We start from the raw sequence: 23,420 nt of genomic DNA, 5'->3' as shown, positions 1-23,420 counted from the left end.
GAAGTCCGTTAATGAACCTGGTTTACCCGTAGGGCCAGCTTTTTGTGCTCCGGAGGGCCTCTTGGGGGGAAGTGGAAGCTGTTTTCACCTATAAAGCCTCTGGAGCCTGGGGAGGGCGAAAAAAGCATGCAAAAAATGGGGGGGGAGTCACGCTGGTCATGCGTGCATGCGTGCTGGGGGTCTTGCGTTGCATTATGAGTGTGGCACGCCCGCACATGACTCCCCTGCGCTCCCCCCACTTTTGGTACGCGAGGTTCGCCATCATTGCTATAGGCTTTGAAATTAGTGCCTTATATTCCACTCAGAAACATATTCATGCACTTAATTGTGCATCTCAAATTGTTTAAAATTTATAATAATTCAAATTAAGCTTAAAAAAGCTTTACCAGCCATGCCAATGTTTTAATAATTGGCAATTAAGGGAAATAGAGAAGAGAAATGTTGAAATCTCAGGGACAGTTAAAAGGTAGTGCTAAATACATTCCTAATTAGCATACAAAGTACATCAGTATTAAGTCTTTTATACAGGTGAAACTCAAAAAATTAGAATATCGTGCAAAAGTTCATTTATTTCGGTAATGCAACTTAAAAGGTGAAACTAATATATGAGTTAGACTCATTACGCGCAAAGCAAGATAGTTCAAGCCATGGTATGTCATAATTGTGATGATTATGGCTTACAGCTCATGAAAACCTCAAATCCACAATCTCAGAAAATTAGAATGTTACATGCAATCAATAAAACAAGGATTGTACATAGAACAATATCAGACCTCTGAAAAGTATAAGCATGCATATGTACTCAGTACTTGGTTTGGGCCCCTTTTGCAGCAATTACTACCTCAATGCGGCGTGGAATGGAAGCTATCAGTCTGTGGCACCGCTGAGGTGTTATAGAAAACCAGGATGTTTCAATAGTGGCCTTCAGCTCTTCTGCATTGTTCGGTCTCATGTCTGTCATCTGTTTCTTGGCAATGCCCCATACATTCTCTATGGGGTTCAGGTCAGGCGAGTTTGCTGGCCAATCAAGCACAGTAATCCCACAGTCATTGAACCAGGTTTTGGTGCTTTTGGCAGTGTGGGCAGGTGCCAAGTCCTGCTGGAAAATGAAGTCAGCATCCCCATAAAGCTCATCTGCAGAAGGAAGCATGAAGTGCTCCAAAATCTCCTGGTAAACGGCTGCGTTGACCCTGGACTTAATGAAGCACAGTGGACCAACACCAGCAGATGACATGGCTCCCCAAATCAACACAGACTGTGGAAACTTCACACTGGACTTCAAGCATCTTGCAGTGTGTGCCTCTCCATTCTTCCTCCATACTCTGGGTCCTTGGTTTCCAAATGAGATGTAAAAGTTGCTCTCGTCAGAAAAGAGGACTTTGGATCACTGAGCAACAGAACAGGTCTGTTTTTCTTTGGCCCAGGTAAGGCGCTTCTGACATTGTTTGTTGTTCAGGAGCGGCTTGACAAGAGGAATACGACATTTGAAGCCCATGTCCAGGATCCATCTGTGTGTGGTGGCTCTTGATGCACTGACTCCAGCCTTAGTCCACTCCTTGTGAAATTCCCCAACATTTTTGAATGGCCTTTTCCTGACAATCCTCTCCAGGCTGCGGTCATCCCTGCTGCTTGTGCACCTTTTTCTTCCACACATTTCCCTTCCACATAACTTTCTATTAATGTGCTTTGATATAGCACTTTGGGAATATCCAATTTCTTTTGCAATTACCTTTGGAGGCTTTCCCTCCTTATGGAGGGTGTCAATGAAGGTTTTCAGCACAGTTGTCAGGTCAGCAGTCTTTCCCAAGATTGTGATTCCTACTGAACCAGACTGAGAGACCATTTAAAGGCTCAGGGACCCTTTGCAGGTGTTATGGCTTAATTAGCTGATTAGAGTGGGACATTTTGAGTCTAGAATGTTGCACCTTTTCACAATCTTCTAATTTTCTGAGACTGTGGATTTGGGGTTTTCATGAGCTGTAAGCCATAATCATCACAATTATAACAAATCATGGCTTGAATTATCTTGCTTTGCATGTAATGAGTCTATCATATATTAGTTTCACCTTTTAAATTGCATTACTGAAATAAATGAACTTTTGCACGATATTCTAATTTTTCGAGTTTCACCTGTACTTTACCACTGAAATCCAGTTGCCAGCATGAAAAAGATTAGTTATGCTACCCGTGTTGCCCCTTTCCAAAAGTATCTCTCAAGGATTTTAATTATTAACTTTCCATACAGTTAAAATGGATGCAAGGTTAAAATAGTCTCACCTGTCCGAGACGCAGACCGCGGCTTCTGAGGAACTGTTGGCCGTCCTGTTGGGGTGGGTTTTATTGATTGCAGTGGAGGTTTTGGACTGGAAGGGGCGCTAGAAGAACTTTTTGTCCTAGCTCCAATTTCTATCTTTGGTTCAGCTTTTGAATTTTTTTCTGTCGAGGTTGTGGCGGAATCTTCCCTATTGAGAGCAAACTGATTCTCTGCAGAAGACTGATGAAGTTTCGTTACTGAAACAAAACGAACCAGCGAACAAAGATGGAGGTCAAGGGCATTGTCAGTTTTAATAAAAAAAAGTTTCCACCCTCCATAACAATAGAGAAAAACAGCATATCGAGGAGGGCCAATTGTAACTAACAGTGAATGTTACTAACTTTGTCTGAATTGCCCTTTGTTCTTATCAGTTAGAATAATGCTACTTTGACCAACAATTCTAATGAAGCATCCAATAAGTTCCCAATTTTTATAATAATTGTTGGATGAGAAGCACGCTGGCAGTTTGAGTGCTAGATCTATATTTGACTATATGATTTTTTTTTGGGGGGGGGGTAATTGGCTTGGTATCATTGGAAAAGCTTTGGTCAACTCAAGAGGACATAGGGATGTATCTTTTAGAAAGACTAGGATAATCATATACATATTACTCAGTGTACCTGGAAGAGAACCAGTATTATATGCTATTGAAAAGCTTGTCAAGAGCTTGATAAAAAATTGGCATGCAATTTGCAGGATACTGTTAAATATTTCCTATTTGAAAATAGTTTCGCGAATCCTAATATGACCTACAAATCTAAGACAGATTTTTGAGACATTTTAATAGATCTATAGTGGGAATACTGGTTTCCTTTATTATAGCTATTTTAAGATGTTAAGTAAGTCAGATATTTAATATTTTCTTTTGCTTTCACCTTTGTGAGTATGGATAAATGGAATACTAATTAATTGTATAAACCACTTTCCCAGTCTATTGATGAGTTGTCATGGGAGGAAAGAGAGGCAAGTATTTTAGAAATGGAAATCATCCACTGGCAATAACCTATGGCCAAAATGTGACTTAAATTTGGCATCAGGTTTGGTAAATTTAGGTGACATCAAATGGAGAAAGTGATTTTAATGAGATATGGTATAATTACAATGTTTGTTTGTTTGTTATATGCTGCCCTTCTCCCAAAGGACTCAGGGCGGTGTACAGCATTAAAAAGCATGTATTACAAAAGTTAAAAGGAAATTAGAAACAATCCAAAAAACAAACCCAATTAATATAGCACCAACATTTTAAAAATTAAATAAAATTAACAGGCCAGGCCGGCTTGCTGGAAAAGCCAACTTTTTAGGGCGCGTCGGAAGGACCGGAGGTCAGGGATTATGCGAAGCTCCGGGGGCAGCTCATTCCAGATGGAAGGCGCTCCCACAGAGAAGGCTCTCCCCCTAGCTGACACTGTTTGGCCGACGGCACCCTGAGGAGGCCAACTGTGGGATCGCACTGGACGGTGGGAGGCTACTGGTGGCAGTAGGTGGTCTAGCAGGTACCCTGGGCCTAAGCCATGGAGCGCTTTAAAGGTCATAATTAGTACCTTGAATCGCACCCGTAAAACAACCGGCAACCAGTGCAGGCCGCCTAAAAGGGGTGTAACATGGGAGCACCTAGGTACCCCCATGATAACCCGCGTGGCCGCATTCTGGACCAGCTGAAGCCTCCGGGTGCTCTTCAAGGGCAGCCCCATGTAGAGAGCGTTGCAGTAGTCCAGGCGAGAAAGGACGAGGGCATGAGTGACTGTTCATAGAGCATCCCGATCCAGGAAGGGGCGCAACTGGCGTACCAGGCGAACCTGGTAGAAGGCCCCCCTGGTCACGGCCGTCAGGTGATCTTCAAAACTAAGCCGCGTGTCCAGGAGGACTCCCAGATTGCGGGCCCTCTCTGGGGGGGCTAAAATTTCTCCCCCTATCATCAGATAGAACAAGATGCACAAATTGGATGACGGAAACCACAGCCACTCAGTCTTAGAGGGATTGAGTTTGAGCCTGTTCCTCCCCATCCAGATCCGCACAGCCTCCAGTCATCGGGACATCACGTCGAGGGCATCATTTGGGTAGTTTGGGGTAAAGATGAAAAGTTGGGTATCATCAGCATATTATTATTAATAATAATAATAATAATAATAATAATAATAATAATAATAATAATAATAATAATAATAATAATAATAATAATAATAATAATAATAATAATAATAATAATAATAATAATTAATGCTTCTAGACCGCCCCCTCTCCCAAAAGGGACTCGGGGCGGTGTACAGTTCATACAAAATATAACAAGATACAATAAAATTAAATATGTACAGTTGATGGTTGACTTGGAGGAGGTTAAAATGCAGTTAAAAGAACTGTACAAAGCAATATATTATAAGTTAAACCCTTAAAAACAGATACAGTGAATTAAAAAATCCCTAAAATAACCAAATATAATACATTTGCCAGGAGGGACAGTTGAATTATGCCAGGCCTGCTAATCGGAACAGGTGGGTCTTCAGTTTTTGCCGGAAGGAGCGGAGGTCAGAAGTGGTTCTAATGTCGGGGGGGAGGTCATTCCAGAGGGTTGGGCCCATCACAGAGAAGGCCCTACTCCTCGGTGTCGCCCGCTGGCATTGCCTAGTGGACGGCACCAGGAGAAGTCCCTCCCTGTGTGAGCGAATTGGCCGCAGGGATGTATGTGGGAGGATGCGATCCCGCAAGTAACTAGGTCCCGTGCCATGGAGCGCTTTAAAGATGGTAGTCAGCACCTTGAAACGCACCCGGAAAACCACAGGCAGCCAGTGCAGCTCGCGCAGGAGCGGTGTTACGTGGGAGTACCTCGTACTGCCCATCACAGCCCGCGCGGCTGCGTTCTGAACTAACTGCAGTCTCTGGACGCGTCCCAAGGGCAGCCCCATGTAGAGAGCGTTGCAGTAATCCAGGCGGGACGTCACCAGCGCATGAGTGACCGTGCGTAGGGCATCCCGGTCCAGTAGGGGGCGCAATTGGCGCACCAGGCGAACCTGGTGGAACGCCCCCCGTGCCACGGCTGCCACATGGTCATCCATTGACAGCCGGGCATCAAGGAGAACGCCCAAATTGCGCGCCTGCTCCACAGGGGGCAATTGTTCGCCCCTTATGGCCAGCGATGGGGTCAGCTGGCTGAAACGAGGTGCCGGTAGCCACAGCCACTCAGTCTTGGAGGGGTTGAGTTTAAGTCTGTTGTCCCCCAGCCAGACCCCGACGGCCTCCAAACACTGGGACATCACTTCGACAGCCTCGTTGGGGTGGTTTGGAGTTGAAATATACAGCTGAGTATCATCAGCGTAGAAGTGATACTCAACCCCAAAACCACGGATGATCTCACCCAGCGGCTTCACATATGTGTTGAACAGAAGAGGCGAGAGGACCGACCCCTGTGGCACTCCACAAGTGAGTGGCCTCGGGGTCGACCTCTGTCCCCCTGTCAACACACATTGCCTCCGGTCGGAGAGGTAGGAGCCGAACCACCGCAAAACGGTACCTCCGACTCCTATCCCCTCCAACCGGCGCAATAGGATACCATGGTCGATGGTATCAAAAGCCGCTGAGAGGTCTAATAGGACCAGGATAGAGGAACAACCTCTATCTCTGGCCCTCCAGAGATCATCAACCAACGCGACCAAGGCTGTCTCTGTGCTGTGCCCAGGTCGGAAGCCGGACTGGCGTGAGTCTAGATACTCGGATTCGTCAAGGTGTCGTGGAAACTGCTGCGCCACCACATTCTCAACAACCTTCGCTAGAAACGGAAGGTTGGAGACTGGACGATAATTAGCTAGCTCCATTGGGTCGAGCGAAGGCCTCTTAAGTAAGGGCCTCACCACCGCCTCCTTCAAGGCGGTTGGTAAGGATCCCTCACCCAATGAGGCATTCACCAGGCCCAGAAGCCAGCCTCGGGTCACCTCCCAAGATGCCAGTACCAACCAGGAGGGACACAGGTCCATTAAACATGTGGTGGGTCGTAGCCGTCCACGCAACCTATCTAAATCCTCAGGGGCAACAGAATCAAACTCCTCCCAGGATGGTCTCACAAGACTCGCTGTTGGCGGCCCGTCTGGTCCACTGAGTGGGGCCCATCCGCTCCGGATCTGAGCGACTTTGTCCTGCAGATATTCCCCAAATTCCTCTGCTCTGCCCTGTAAGGGTGCCCCCTGCGTCCTCTGTGACAAGAGGGAGCGGGTCACCCTAAACAGGGCGGCAGGGCGGTTATCCGCGGACGCAATAAGAGTGGCGCAATATCTACGTTTGGCCGCCCTTAATGCCACAAGGTAGGTCCACAAGTAGGATCTTACCTGTGTCCGATCAGATTCGGAGCGTGAGGACCTCCACCTGCTCTCTAGACGTCTCCTGTGGCGCTTCATCACCCTCAGCTCCTCGGTATACCAAGGAGCCCGGGTGGGTCGCTGCCGCAGGAGAGGTCGCAAAGGCGCAACCTGGTCCAAGGCCCCAGCCGCCGCCCTATTCCAGGCGGCCGCTAGGTCTTCCGACCGAGCGTGGGTCAGGGCTACAGGTAATGGCCCAAGCTCCGTCTGGAACCTATCCGGCTCCATCAGGTGCTTGGGGCGGTACCAGCATGGACCGTCTGGTCCCGCCTCCTCGCGGTGGGGGGTAGCACCAGGGAAGTCTAGCCGGAGACATGAGTGATCTGACCATGACAGGGGTGTAACAGTAAAATCCCCTCTACCCAGATCACTCGTCCACTGCTCAGATACAAAAACAAGGTCCAATGTGTGGCCTCCTTCGTGTGTGGGGCCCTGAATTAACTGGGTCAGGCCCATGGCTGTCATGGAAGCCATGAACTCCCGAGCTACCTCAGACGCTGCTCCCGTCGACGGCAGGTTGAAATCCCCCATAACCACAAGCCTGGGGATCTCAACCGCCATCTCCGAGATCAGCTCGAGGAGCTCGGGCAGGGCTGCTGATGTATAGCGAGGAGCCAAGTATACAATCAGCAAACCCAACTGCCTCCCTGGGCCCCATTTCACACCAAGGGACTCACACCCAGATATCTGAGGAACAGTGAACTCCCTCGGCTCTAGACCTTCCCGTAAAACTACCGCCACCCCACCACCCTTACCCAGGGCCCGAGGCTGATGGAATGCACGGAAACCTGGTGGGCACATTTCCGCGAGGGGTAAACCACCCTCGTGGCCCAACCAGGTTTCCGTTATCCCTGCAAGGTCTAGCTCCCCCTCAGAGATCAACTCATTAATGAGGGGGGATTTGTTGGTTACGGACCTTGCATTGCAAAGCATCAGCCGTAGGCCCGGGCTCTGTAGTTCCTGGCCACCTAGGTCGCGGGGGTTGGTGCAAACGACCGGGCATAGCCAGCAGCCACGGTCTCCCAACCGACCTTGTGATCTTCTCTTGTCCTCGCATCCCCCCCTCCCCGCGACCGTTGTAATCAAACAAACCTCTATTGGAATCACTTGTTCCCTCTCCCCCCCCGCTCCGCTCACTTCCTTCCCGGACTCACCTGTCCGTCTGGCACTGGCACTGGCGCCTCTCCCGGCCTGGTTATCACACCCCCCCTCCCTGGAACCCCTTAATAACAATAAAAAACTCCTAGATAAAAAGCCCCTCAGTGCCCCCCACTCCCAACCCCCCAAGTCGTCACAGTAGGATACCATGGTCGATGATATCAAAAGCCGCCGAGAGGTCTAATAGGACCGGGACAGAGGAGCAGCCCCTGTCCCGGGCCCGCCAGAGATCATCGACCAATGCGACCAATGCCGTCTCAGTGCTGTACCCGGGACTGAAACCTGACTGAAATGGATCCAGGTAGACAGCTTCATCCAGGTACTGGGGAAGCTGACATGCTACCACACTCTCGACAACCTTTGCTACAAAGCAAAGGTTGGAGACCGGATGATAGTTGGCTAAAGAAGCTGGGTCCAGGGAAGGCTTCTTGAGGAGGGGCCTCACCACCGCCTCCTTCAAGGCGGCGGGAAAGAACCCCTCTCTCAATGAAGCGTTGGTAATCGCCTGGAGCCAGCCTCGTGTCACCTCCCGGGAAGCCGAAACTAACCAAGAGGGACACAGGTCCAGCACACAAGTGGCAGCACTGAGTCTCCCCATAATCCTGTCCATGCCCTCGGGGGTCACAGGGTCAAACTCATCCCAGATTGTCTCCACAAGATTCATCCCCGTCAACTCGCCCGAATCTACCCAGTCAGAGTCCAAGCCTGTCCGGATCTGAGAGATTTTATTCTGCAGATACTGAACTAATTCTTCAGCCCTACCCTGCAAGGGGTCTTTCCCAGTTCCTTGGTTAAGTAAGGAACGGGTCACCCTAAACAGGGCGGCTGGGCAGTTATCTGCAGACGCAATAAGAGCGGAAAAATGTTGCCATTTTGCCGCTTTTATCGCCACTAAGTAGGATTTAATATGAATTCTTACTTGTGTTTGATCAGATTCGGACCGGCTGGCCCTCCAAACACTCTCTAGGCTTCTTTTCCGGCGTTTCATCTCCCAGAGCTCCTCGGTAAACCAGGGAGCCACCCGGGATCGACACCGGGTTAGAGGCCGCAAAGGCACTGTCACTGAGTTAATTGTTTGCTAGCCAAGCTGAAGAGTTACTGCGCAGGTCATAGGCCTTATCTGACAATGATTTACTGTGCATGCTTCTTAACACGTTTCTTAATACATCACACATTCCAGAGACTTCTGTACTTTTGATTCTTTTGTTCGTCTGCCAAGAAGGTGGGCGACAATTGCTCTTGCCAAAATGTAACAATTACATAGATTTATTTTTATATTTTTTATATTAAAGTTTTTGTTTTTAATTAGAACATGTTATCGGGTCTTATTTTATTTCTTATCTGAGAAATGCTAACAAGGAGGGACGACGGTCCGCACCTCAATCGAAGGTGGAAGGGAAACTTTCCATTCCTTCTCAGGCACAACGCGATCCAAGGCCACAGTGGCCACCCTATCCCAGGTTTCCACTAGAGCTTCGGCCGAGTTGTGAGCAAGGGATTCAGGAAAAGTCCCAAGCTCCATCAGAAACCTTTCAGGGTCCATCAGGCACCTGGGACAGAACCATCTAGTTAGTTCCGCCTCCCTGCAGCGAGGGGTAGCAGTATGGAAGTCAAGCCTGATGAGGAAATGATCAGACCATGACAAGGGTTGAATAGAAATATCCCCTAAATCTAGATCATTCATCCACTGCCCAGAGACAAAAATCAGGTCGAGCGTGTGTCCCCTATTATGGGTGGGGTCTTGAATTAACTGAGTTAGGTCCATTGCCATCATGGAAGCCATGAACACCCGAGCTGACTCGGATGTCTCGCCAATGGAAGGCAGATTGAAATCCCCCAGGATCATAAACTTGGGGAAATCAACCGTCAATCCAGCTAGTACATTCAGCAGCTCCGGCAGGGCCAATGAAACGTAGCAGGGAGACAGGTACGTAACAAAAAGGCCCACCTGAACTCCAAGGCCCCATTTCACAAAAAGGGACTCACACCCGCCTATCTGAGGCACAGTGACCTCCTGAGGTCTGAGACTTTCCCTAATAACCACCACCACCACCACCCGCCCCTGCCCTGGGCTCTCGGCTGGTGAAACGCCCGGAAGCCTGTTGGGCATAGCTCACTAAGGGGAACACCCTCCTCATGGCCCAACCAGGTCTCCGTAATACATGCCAGGTTCGCTCTACCCTCTTATATGAGGTCATAAATGAGGGGAGCCTTATGCACCACGGACCTGGCGTTAAGCGATACCAGCCGGAGACCAGGTCCTGTAATCCCGAGCACCCGGGGTGCAAGAAGGGCAATGAGGGTCGGAACGTGCAATCGCTCTTAAACAGCGAACCCGCGTCCCCCGAACATAATTTGGCCCTTGGCCCCCACCATATCTGCCTCTCCCACAAACAGTAGAGATGGTGAACCCCCAAATGGAATGGCTTAATGTCTCCCCCGGAATCCCAACCCTTCCCAGCACTCCCGACCTGTGCCTATTAGTTAACTCTGGCCTGTGCCCTGGCAGACTGCCCCCCAAGCCTGTCTGAGCCATCCGAACCAATCCCCCCTGCCCCCCTTAAAATTTGATTAAAAAACCCCTGTAAAAAACACCTCAGAAATCTCTTCTTCGCATGCCACCTCTCGGGATTCCAAGATCCATCATTAAGGAAGTGTCTTGTTAGGCAAGAAGGCCATCCCCGGGAAAGGGGGAGTTCCTGGAGGGAGTAAAGTTCTGTCGCAGTATAACATAGAGGAGAGTGTGGCATCAACCAAATGGCATGACATCATGGGGAGATGGAATGAGAAGATGACATGTCCATGGGGGGGGGGGGGGGGCAGCCAACAGCGGGAAGCTTGTGTCCATAATAGAAATGGTCGGTGTTAAGGACAGTATGTAAGAGTAACGGCCAGCTGTCAATATTGCAGATGATAGATTGCGAGGTAGTGAAGTGGCCAGTGATGGTGGCAGTAAGGACAGCGGCGGCAGCGGTGGCTGCTCCAACTTCGATGACTCCAACAACCAAGCTCCATCCACGCCAGCCGCGCTCATATCCGTCGCCAGGGCCGCACTCCGTTGACCCAGTCCATAGTGTCACAGGAGGAGGGGCCAAATGGCCCAGTACGGTAGCTCAGGCAATGGCGGTGATACTGGAGGGGGCCAAAATGAATGACCCCCCCCCACTCCAACTGCGCCCATGCCAACTACCGAAGCCATCTTCCGCTGGCATCAATATCCATGCCAGCTGCCTCAGCTACTCCCCGCTGATCCAATCTATCATGTCCGTAAGCAAGATGGGGGGGAACAACCGGGATAACACCACGGCGTGGGGAGCAGCAGCTGCAGAGACCCCAGGCCTGGCGTCCCGCCGCAGCCGCTGACCACACCCACGCCGGCAGCCGCCGATGCTCTCCATTCTCCTTTCACCGCCAACCGCCCCATTTCACTCATGACGTTCTGGCTACAAGGCAGGACATCACAGCTCAAGGGTATTCCCAAGGTCCCAATCATGCGGACCTTGTGTTTTAGATTTAATAATGTGTGTGCCTGCAATCTTCTGTACATTTTGTGCCTTGACAGATTCATTCAGAATGACTAAATAAAGTTTAATATATGAGCAATAAGAAATGTAAAGATACTGATACATTTTTATTTTACTAGCCTAAAAGAATACATAATATTATGGAGTAACTCACCAGCTCCATCCTGTCGTTCTGAATTCAGTGAAAGATCTGCTGAATCTCTAACATCATTCACTAATTTCTTTAAAACAAACAGGACACATCAAAATTAGTATGTTTTCTTTGTAAACTGCCAATTGCAAATTCAACAAGAATTGGGAATTATATGTCTCAGAACACAGAATTGTATTAAATTAAAATAATGTAAATAGTGCTCCTTGATACTACCTTTGAAGTAGGTTTGGAATTCCTGTTGGAACTGAATATTCAGATTGCTATCTGAAGCTCTATGATATGCTGATACGTATATACCCCGAAAAAAACCTAAAGCTCTACTATACACAGATACATAGATATGTATCACATATCATGTTAATATTAAAAAGCTAAATTAATTGGTAGTTTATTTCTGGTTTTATTTTGTTATTTGTAACATTAAATGGTCTAAAAGCTTGGAAGCAATTGTCTTAAATTAGGGTCATTTAAATGCTTCATAAAACCAATGTTCCACTTACATCTATTTCTTGTTTCCATCTTTTGATAAAATAATGATGGGAGATTCCTCTCCATACACATATGGTTCTGATGCCAATTCAGCTATCTTTCTGATTATAGGAGAAATGTGTCTGTTCCAATTGGAAGAGAATAAATATAGCTCAGGGTTGAATTGTGGAGTTCTTGGTGCTCTGAGCTGGGTTGTTTTCTTGCAGATATTTCATTACTCAAGTAGGTAACATCATCAATGCTAATGAGTGTGGAGTTGCTCCCTGCTTATATATAGTGACTTGCCCAGTGAATTTTGGTGGGGGTGTCGCTTTCACCTTGAGAGTCCCTTGATTACTCTCTGATTTTTATCTGGTGTTAATCTCTGTTTATCACAGATGTTTACAAACAAACAAACAAGTTTAAAGAGCACTAAGGACTCCAAAGCTGTTTGTTTTTCTGAACTGTTTAGAAGCATTTCTTAACTGTCTTTAGCAAAGTTTATTGTTTTGATTAATAATAATCACTTAATGTTTTGCTTCATAAGTATTACCATGAGTTTATTGCTTTTTGTTGAGCTATTAGTAATGATTGATTTAAGGCTACCTTGAGGTAAATATGGCTAAGCAACATAAATATTAATCCAAATCTAGCAGCATGTCTAAACTTCTGCATATTCTTTATGAGAAAGTACCCTTTGTAGGAAAATACAGAAATCTTTTGTTCAGGTGTTGTTCTCCATGAATTTTACCAGCCTGGTAAGGTACTTCTTTACATGATAATATCACATTGTAATCCTAATATCATATTTAAAATCTCCCTTTTAAAGAGTTTTGATTGTACTGAAGTATGTTGCAGGCTGATTATAAAAATGTTTTTATGAAGGTTTATGAAATCTTTTGTCTGCTTTAGATCATCATTTCCTGTATGAACAATTTTATATGGCTTTAGCAGCTCTTCTAACAGTATACTACACAGTATCTAATTGCTGTACTGATACAACAGTTCTAAGTTTATATGATACTAATATATCATAGGATCCCTAGTTCAAAATTATTTGGTTAAGATATTGCTTTAAAAGCTCTGCTCTAGCCTGAAACAGCCCCCATAATATTCTATCCTAAATGCAATACTACTACTAATAAATAAAGACAATAAAACATAAATGGTTTATGCTGAACGCTGTATGGACTGAAAAGAACAACGCTAACATAAAATATTGCTAAGTAGAATATGTGTATTTTATGTATATATACAATTATCTTGGCTTATATCATGTATTAGGCTCACTCTCTATTGATAGACAGTACTTAATTCTAATCCTTTGATGTGCTAATTAATCTATTCTACATAGCCTCGTTTGCATGCCATTTGTTTCTGGGGTTAGTATTTAGTTCATCAAACACTAGATGGAGCAAGATCTTCACTATATATTTACTCAGATGGATTGTTAATTCACATTCATTTATCTGCAACACTTAATGCCAATTCACATATCCAATTCAGAGCAACCGCCATATAGACAACGCTCAGCACTTACCATCTTTTGTCTATGCATCATCATCTGTAAGCATAGTAATACTGCATTAGGTTATGTGTCAAGTAGTAAATTCTTATGGTTTTGTTTCTACATGAATTTAAATTTAAAGCAGACTATACCACAGATTTTGATGGCGAAAAACTCAATCGTTGATATAGAATGACTCAAGATGACCTTCAATGTTGGCCTTTTTATTGTAAGTAACGTTACAACAGGTATCATCTTCTCAAGAGAAAGTCATATTAAAATGAAAATATCCCTAACCTTCTGTGCTGACGCTGCTCTCCGTTCCTGCTTGGCTTTCATTTCTGCAAGAAGGCCACAGCCCATCACTTGCACCCCGTACCTACGCCCTCCTTGAGGACTGCCTTTGCCGTCACCCTTTTCAAGCTTTGAAGCATCCTCCAGAGGAACCTCTTCTGTTGAATCTGGTGTTTTTAAGTCCTCAGTTTTTTCAGCAGTGCCATTTTGTTCTGCTGACTTCAAATCCTTCTTTGCAGTATCCACAGTGGGGCCTTTGACAATACCTCTGGGAGACGAAGAGTCTTCAGGCATTAACACAGTTGAAGGACGCTCAGATTTGGATCTAGGCTTGATTAAATTAAGAAAGCCACTTTTCCGAGAATCTCTTTTTTTCTTTTCATCAGCTACTTCACCAGAATCACTGCTATCTGAGCCTTTTGTGAAGGACTTCCTAATAACAAAGCAAAACAAAAAAAGTAAGGAAATAAAGACTTTATCTCAATGAATCTCAGTAAACAGTGAATCCTTAAATTCTCCTTCCATGCCCCTCATTTAGCATACTAAGTGGAGACTGAAAGCTATTCTGCTTTAATTAAATGAAGTATATCATTATTGTGTTAACCCAAATAAGGTTAAGCTTAATTATTCAAAAAATTAATTTCATAACTGTTTCTCCTGCAGGTTGATTAAATTAGCCACATTCAAGATTAACTATGTGATCCTAAGAACTGCATTTTGTTGCCTAGAAACATTTTCTTTCACTGTGATTCCAGGATATTGATGATTCCAAGATAATGTATGATTTGACAAGTATGATGAAATGAGAAATTATTTCAAGACCATGCAGATCAAAGGGAGGGCAGAGAAGCAGGACTATTCTATCCCCTATTTTAACTAACCATCTCCTTTTTGCTTTCATTCAGCTCTTACTCAAGAGTCTTCAAGCAAGATGAACTGTTTTTACCAGTAAATCATTGTAAGAAATACAACTTTACCCATTCTCCCTCCCTTTTTCTAGCATACCATATCTGATGACAAGGACCGTTACACTATTGATCTTTTAAGCTGACTTGGAAGATTTATTGGCTAAGAAAAGGGGGGGGGGATCCTTTTAGCAGATAAAAGAAATGACCTAGACATATGGTTTAGTCATGAAGATACTTAGCACCTTTAGTCCTAGAGCAGATTTTGAACTTTACCTTACTCTTTCTCTTTGAAATGATTTAGCTTAAAGAGTTACCCATGAAGACAAATATACTAATAATTGATATGCTGCTGTAGCATATCAAACAGCCACCATAAAGACTTGTTCAGACAGCTCTTAATGTCCTTCTCTCCTGCCCTTCAATTGCTAGTAAAATAAAGTTGACATAAATTATGGTGCCCACATTTTAGTGCACTCAGTAAAGTTTCACATTATGGATTTGCAGATACCTTGATCCTCCCCACCTAGGGCCATCTAACCGTGAAAAAAAGATCCATCAGTTGTTCTCTTGCTTTTATCTTTTAGAGTAATGATTTTTTAAAATTTCAAGCCTTATTTTTTATATTTATTTGTTGATCTTTAAATCTTCTGTACAAGGTGGAAGATTGAGAGATTGCAGCTCAAAGTCCCCCCAGCTTCTCCTTTCTATTTTTAAAAGAAAAACCCAAAAGGAAAATGAATTGTGAGCCCTAAGTAATACCAATATTATGGCCTGGCAGAAGGAAAGAACAGTCTTCTTTGTGGCTTCAGGACTGGTAAAAAACTGTTTTTTTAAAAAAAGAATAATACATAATTTGCTGGAAATGAAGCAGCCTCATGTGTGTGGCAAAAGGGGACAAGGGTGAGGTGTTGAGAATTCCATAGCCAAGTAGTTTGCAACTAGGGAAAATAAGCAGGCTTTCCTATTCTTGCTGGCATGTTTTGGGAAACTCCTGATTGAGATCAGCTCTGAATACTCCAACTTCTGTAAATCAAGAAAACTCTCAGAAAACTTCACAAAAGTAATATCCTTGCCATGGCCTTTTCTCTTTCCTGCCCCCACTAGCAAAGAACCCGTATGAAGAAATGTTGCGATTGTTCAGGAAGGCTGCGCAAAACATTTCAACTCAAACACTTGTCTCCACCAATCTGACAATTGTGGGATATTTTTGGTTCTGTCAGAGATGCAGTCTTTGCTGGCTTTGCCTTCCCTTAGTTCTAGGGAAGTTTTCCTTTCTTCAGGTTGTAATGCACATTTTGCTCTTGGCTCAAGCAACTTTTCCATGATTTGGATTTCATTTGGGGTGACTCTGATCTCTCTTTGTCTGCCTGATTTTGTATTGATGTACAGGCAGAAAGCAAGCAAGCAACAATGCTGCCAAAAATGACTAATTTACTAATGGCTGGTCTATACTTTTGGGCCTAACAAGCAGATCTTTCCTTGCATAAATTCTGATTAATTTGAATGAGTTCTGATGGGTGTTTGCAGCCACAAGCCAATGTGATTCTTTAGGGCATGGGTTTGAAATAATCTAACTAAATAAAACAATTGTTAAAACTACCGTTACATCAGGCAATAAAATAATTTTCCTACTGTATTTTAGGTGGTCTTGATCTACTGTCATTTGCCATGAAGCCAATTTGGTCAGGCAGAGAGCCTATTCTTCCCACCTTTCCACATTAATGTTTGTGTATCTGTTCTTATGTCTTATGTACTTTCCTTATTTTATAATTTCCCCAACATCTCCACCCTCCCAGCTATCAATCAACCAGCCATACCCTAAAAGTAGCAGCAAAGTAGCAATGACCCCCACCCAGCAAATTCCTAACCTTGGCCACATCATCACAATATTGTCATTGAGATGCTTTAAATCAGGGCTGTCAAACTCCCAGCTGGCCATACACACGACCGGTTTAGCAAAGGGGAAAAAAGTCCTGATATGTCATGTGATGTCGCTGTGACAATATGGCACCCCTGCTTTCAATTATCCACATGGTAAATTTTGTGTTTGGAGAAGAAAAAAAGCATCACACTGGGAGAGCTAAATATGACTTTAGTCTGCTTCTGGAGCAAAAGACACACTCGTTAAAAAGTTGCTGAGTCTTCTTTGTGGTGCGGTGAATGAGAGATGAGAATATTTCTTTGTCATTATTTCTTGGTATAAATGGGTGTTTTTTATTTAAATGTTAAAGTATTTAAAAAGAAATTTAGGATGCAATGAAGTCATTTATCCAATGACTATTCATCCAATGACCCACCTGTTCCAATTAGCTGGCCTGGCCCATTTATAGTCCTATTCCTTATCCTCCTGGCAGTTATTTTTAATTTTGGGGTAGATTTTAATGTTGTTTCTAATTTTATCATTACTGTACAGTCTGTATATCGCCTCCTCTATGTATATGTATGTATATGGTTTTTAACTCTGACTGTACACCGCCCCGAGTCCCTTCGGGGAGAGGGAGCGGTTTATAAATCTAAATAAAGTAAAGTAAAGTATTGCCTAAAATCTAATTTTGTAATTGACTTTTTAGCATGTTTTGCCCTAAACATTTTTTTTAAAATAAAAAGTCAGAAAAAAATTTGATTAGATCAAGTGACATTAACAATTTACTATTTATAATTTTGCAGGTTTTTTGTATCACTAGCAATTTGGCATATAGCACATTGCTTCTGCACTTACTTTTCTTGATTTTTGCCATCTGTTTGTAATTTAATGGCTATTCAGACTTGCTTAATTACTAAAACATCCTATTTTTCCAGCACCAGTGGGGTTTTTTTTATAAGTGCATGTCAAACACATAAAATGGCCTCTGAAATAACTACAATTTAGTTCAGTCATTATATTCTTTAGGTTACTTCTTGCTTCTGTATCTTGCATGAACTCATTCCTTACACATACGGATTATAAATAAAAATGCAAATTATATACTCAGGAGAGTAAAATGTATGTACAATTCATACTTAACTAGGAAAATCATACAACCAAGCAAAATCATATTCAGTTTCATACAAAAAAGAATGTAATGCCATGTCACAACACAACACACAGCGGCAAAAAGAATACACTGAATGCAGCTGAACAAATAACATTCTTTCTCCTCACACACTAATATTTGCATTAGTTCAGTGCTGTTTGGCATGTTTATTTCTTAGCTGGCAGTTTCTCAATATTTCTCTCCTTATCCTTCAATCTATTTAACTTTATTACATTATGTTATTGAATCAAACAGATGATACTTATCATATCATGATGACTTTATGTAGACTACGATAGCCAAAATTAAATATTATTGAAGAAAAATGGTTTACAGAATGAAGTACTGAAAAATTCCAAAATTACGGATAGAGAAATTGGTTTTAAAAATTGATCTTAACTGATATTACCATAGGTTTGCCATCACTGCTATACATCAACTTCTAGGTGCATTTAAATTAGGAATATATAGATAACTTACTTTGAATCCATTTTTGTCACTTTCTTGCTGAAAAATTCATCAACACCTTCATCTACTCTTCCCATCATTCCATTTTGTTCTCCCTCTTGAAGGGTTGCAGGACTCACCTGATAAAATACAGAACCTTAAGGCTGTGTGCAGGAATTTGTGCGCCAATCAAATTTTCAATTCCCAAATATATAAACTATAATACAACCAATCTTTGATTTTCTACACCTTCCACTTTCATTATGCAGTTATAAAATAAAAAAATAATCACAACTTTATGTGAATGACAACATTATTATTATTATTATTATTATTTAATTAAGGGCTAAAAGTGCCAATATACAATATATACCAGCATTTTCATGAAGACATCTTCCAAGCTGATCTATAAAGAAATAAACCAATAAATTTCCATGAATTTTAAAAGAAAAAAGAAAAGAATACAAGCCAACTTCCTTCACTGTAGTTAAACTAGAATTTTTAAGTTATGCTACTGTTGATATGGTGGTTAAAAACAAAACTGCCTATTGTTTACAGACACACAATTTCTGTATGAAGGCTCTGAGCAATCCTCTTTATGCGGATTATCAACTTGTTTGAGACATGAACAGTGTTCACATACATATGAAGTACAATTTCTTCAGTAACAGATTAACTCACGGCAGATTGGGTAGGCTGTTGTTTTTTATTCCTTTTAGGCCTAAGTTTAGTAAAATGCTCTAGCTTTTTTCCTTCCTCTGAAGGTAGTTCTGAAATGAGCCCAGAAGTCCGTTTGTCAAACCTCCCAGAATGGAATGGTGGGTCCTCTATATGAATAGGAACTTCTTCTAATGCTTTATCAAGGTCAAACTCCATCTCTAAAGAAAAAGTTTAAAACATATTAGGGTTATATTTCTCTTTCCAGTCATAGCTTTTTTTTTGTAAAGACTCAAGTCAAACTCAACTCATGAAAGACTGCTCTGGAGTGCCTAAGTAGTCTTCTTAATAACAGTATGGGCTTGTTGTGGGATGTTTTTCATTTTCCCAGTTTGTCTCATAGTGACAGTTTTATAAATAATTGAGAAAAAGCATCACTCCCCCCCCCCCAAAAAAAAAGCTTACCAAAAGCTCTGGATACAGGCCTTAACATTCGACTATGGATACTCTTCCTTTTAGATTTGGGAGTCATCTATAGATAAAATGGAAAAATAATGTAATTGCCTTTTGGGAAATAAGTAGTAATAGTTAAATTAACTATAGTACTGCAATGATCAAACCAACTATGAAACATGAAGCAAAATAGCATTTGGATCACAAATCAAATGTCAGTAATCAATATTTATATTGATTGTAGTATTGGAAATACTCCAAGCTTGATGTTAAACTGCAAAGTGAAAATGCAACATTCTATTTTGTTTATTAATGTGGCTGAAAAATGAGCTTTACATAAGGCCTACATTTCTATGGGTCTTTTTAAAGAATGAACAAAATCTTACCGCATCCTTATTTTTAAAAAAGCAGAAATGCTAGTCTGAACATTCAGATTACCATTCAGTGATGCTTTTTGTTTGTTGATATCATACCTCAAATATATTCAATAACCAAAGTCACATTTCTGAGATGTTAAAATGCGATATAATCTCCATCATTAACTTGCACTGTATTATTTTGAAAAAATATAAAAACCTGGGACTTCTGAAAAGAAACAGCAAATTAAGGATGGCTCCACTAAAAGCTAAAAAATGAGCTGACAACCATAGCATAATTAATAGCCAGTAAGTAGAGCAGCCCTTTCCAGACAAGGAGAAAAGCTGAGATTACCCAAAAGCTCTCCTTACAATTGTTCTTCTCAAGGTCTTTAAATGTTTTCTAATTTTGAAAAGGGGGAGACATAAAGACCTCATAGTTTTCCCTCAAAGTATTATTTGTGAGGCATTCTTTAACTGATTAGTTCAGGCTACTATGGTAAAGATGAAAGAAATCACTTGAAAGCAGTGTATATTTGAGATATAATTTTAGCGAACTACATTTAATACAAATAAAATACCCAGGACTGCTATCATGCTGTTTTCTTGCAAATTTTAAGAGCAATATATTAAAAATACTATACATAGTTTGAGGGTATTTATTTATTTATTCAAACAAATATTTACATTCATTTTTATTTCTCTCAGTGAGGCACGCCTGGCCTTCCTTCCTTTTCCCAGGCCAACGAAAACCCAGATACAAAACTTAGTACACCAAGTACATGGTGAGATAGACTTGGAAGAATAAGGAATAAAAATAATGTAGAAACCAATTTCAGCAGACCAGTTATTACTAAGACCTTGGTAATTGTTTTAATCGTTGCCCACAATTGGTCTTTTAGGAAGAATTCTGAACTTTTTTGGTCACAGAAGCAACTAATTTTTCTGGCAAATGTAAAGTGCCAGGTGTTTGGGGGCCTCATTTCTTCCCTTCAATACATGGAATTAAAAAATTATCTGAATCATAACAGTACAATGCTACACACTTCTCCTAACCAAGCTGATAATCTAAAGAGAGGATGGAGAAACATCGCATATAGCAGCGATGGCAAACCTTTTTTGGCTCGCATGCCATAAGTGGGGGAAGCGCAGGGGGGCATGTGCAGGCGTGCCACACCCATAATGCAATGCGCGACCCCCCAGTGCGCATGCACCATATAGTATTATAAAATTTATTAAATTTATTATTATTTATTAAAACAGGGATACGATTCACTAAACTGGAGAAATACAGAGGTATCTTAGCAAAGAACAGCCAGTTTTAAGAAAGAAAGCTAGCCATAATCTTTGGAGAGATAACTGTAATTTTTACTTTGAGCAAAATAAAAATTAAAGTAGACATTAATTAATTCTAGTTCAAGACTTTGAATGTTTTCCTTATCCTGCTGTATCAAATGCACCAAGGGTGATCAATTTGTGAGTGTAGAGTCCGTTTTTGGTAAGTAAGCAGAAATCACTAAATGTAGCAATATGAAGAGAAAGGATTGGTATTTTTTTTTTACAACTATGTAATCCCTTGCTTTGGGGTGGGGTTGGGGCATTTATTGGTCAGATGCCCTTCCTGATGCCTATGCGGAGTTCACAGCAGATATTTTCTCTTTGCATTCTGATAGAAAAACATATGTCACTGCCTAGGACTGAATTCTCAACCTTCTGAATGGGAAGTGAGAACCTTCACCTCTAGGCCACCATGCCACTCAAGAAAGTGTTGGTAATAAAAGGGAAAATAGTAGTCGGTAGATAGTAGGCAGATTTAAGAAAATGTACTTCTGGGAACATGTTCTCTTTTCACTAAATTCTTTTCCATTTGCATTCTCCTCATGCTATCCCTAAGACTCACTTGTGAGCCTTGCCCTCTATAGTTCCCAATTAATGATATACACTTTGGTGTAGAAAATGAATATATGTAGCAAAATAAAGTTACAATAAATGGCAAACATTGATAGAAATAGTAAAGCATGCATATGTAATTTATTTCTTTGATCATTGTGAGTTTCCTTACCTATATTTCTACAAAATGTATTACTTGGTCATGCTTTCTAATGGGCTACAAATTTTTTTTAGATATTGTGAGTTTTCACACTAGCACAATCTGATTACCTACATTATCATCTAAGTCATCAGTCCTCAACCTTTCCAGCATCGTGGCCTGACTGGAGGCGGGAGAGAAGAGGGGGTGGTTCTGTGTGAGTGGCAGTGCTTATGTGCACAAGCTCACATAAATGGAGTTGTGTGCAAGCGCCCACCGCTCATGGAAGTGGAGCTGTGCACACATACATGTTCACTTGCCACTCGTGCGGCCCGGAGGTTGGCGACCCCTGATCAAGGTAAATCAATCTGATTACCTAAGTTGTCATCTAAAACATCTGTATATGGGAAATGCATTTTTAATATTCATTTACTGATTTAACATAGAAATCAGAGGCCGGAAGAGGAAAAGCAATCAGGAAAAGGAAACAAAAAAACCCCAATATGTTGAGAATCATATAGCTAAATTTGTAAACACATCATTAAGTCTGGATCACAAGAAATAATATTGATAATCTCTTCCGTTATGTTATTATAGTGTTATCTTAGAACAGAAAGCAAATGTAAATGGATACGTCAAGATTATGGAGTGGGTTTTACTGTCTTCCAAACACTACAAGTAACTGTCTTTATCTAGTTCGTAAGAAAAAGGAACATATATCAGCACTATAAAACTGGAGTCGCACTGCCTTTATGACATTAAAAAAAATGTTATGTTCCCACACTGCTTGATAAATTCATAATTCCTCCTATGGTAATACGTTTACGGGTTTGGGAATATATAAATAATACACTCTCAGATTAATTGCATATTAATTTTTTTAACAGCATGATAATGAAGTGGTGGATATCAACCCAAAGCAGAATAGGAGAACAAACCTATGCCATATGAGTAAACGTTGTTAGATTATTTATATTGAGACTAATTGCCAACACTAGTAACATATTCCTTGGACATCCCTAAAATATGAAAAAGCATTTTTGCAGCATTTATCATTTCCTGTAACTCAATGGATTTTTAACCATGTATTTGTTATAATTTATCTGGATTTATTCAGAGAAATTTATCTGAAATAAAAAGTTTGATATTTATACATCGAAAAGTGAAACAATGATCTTTGAAACAGGTATTTAAAAGAATCCAAACAACATTTAAAATTATTACAAATGTCTGAACTGTTGTGCAATATGATTAAATAATTGGACTTAGCATCTATATGTCAGGATGATTGTCGATATTTATGCATCAAGATTTAATGAATCAGACAACCACTTGCACAATCAGGGGAAGTTTACTAGCTTTCAAAATCACAATTCTAAAAGCCTCATTGATGGAACATGAAAAAAATCTCACTTAGAAAAGCACAATTGTAGACTTTCAATAGTACTGCACAAAGAATCCAGTATTTCTTCTAATATTCAACAAGATAGCCATCAAGATACCAAACTAAGTAGACAGCTTGATCATCTATAATCTCATAAACATCATATAAGCTTATTCAAGAAAACTGAATAACTTCTTTTTGGTGATATTTGACATTCATATACAGTTCAGAGTATATTTAAACATGATTTATTGTGCCAAAATCATTGTAAGTTTTACTTTGACTATCTTAACTAGCCAAGATATTTTTATAATCTTGAACTGTTTCTGCTGTGAGGTTAATAATTTTATCAGATCTTTCAATTGCTCCCAATTTGTTTTATACAATTCAATAAATATTTTATTGCAAGT

At 41.7% G+C, this 23,420-nt stretch overlaps 1 protein-coding gene across 2 annotated transcripts in view; it reads right to left on the bottom strand.

The window, feature by feature from the left end:
* CARMIL1 (capping protein regulator and myosin 1 linker 1) overlaps positions 1–23,420 on the bottom strand; it is a 162,444-nt gene that overhangs the window by 6,499 nt on the left and 132,525 nt on the right. The window contains exons 30-36 of one of the 2 annotated variants that reach the window (XM_081950267.1): positions 19,254–19,320; positions 18,813–19,009; positions 18,505–18,537; positions 18,165–18,271; positions 13,766–14,195; positions 11,494–11,560; positions 2,278–2,511 (exon numbers count right to left, since the gene is read on the bottom strand). In XM_081950267.1, coding sequence (XP_081806393.1) covers positions 2,278–2,511; positions 11,494–11,560; positions 13,766–14,195; positions 18,165–18,271; positions 18,505–18,537; positions 18,813–19,009; positions 19,254–19,320 — 1,135 coding nt within the window. The remainder of the gene's footprint in view (positions 1–2,277; positions 2,512–11,493; positions 11,561–13,765; positions 14,196–18,164; positions 18,272–18,504; positions 18,538–18,812; positions 19,010–19,253; positions 19,321–23,420) is intronic. The other variant, XM_081950268.1, reaches the window with a different exon arrangement.

Source organism: Natrix helvetica (genome assembly GCF_964273705.1).
Source record: "Natrix helvetica genome assembly, chromosome: 4".
NCBI lineage: Eukaryota > Metazoa > Chordata > Lepidosauria > Squamata > Natricidae > Natrix > Natrix helvetica.
The sequence above is the reverse complement of the archived record's forward strand: the minus strand, read 5'-3'. Positions and strand labels throughout refer to the sequence as shown.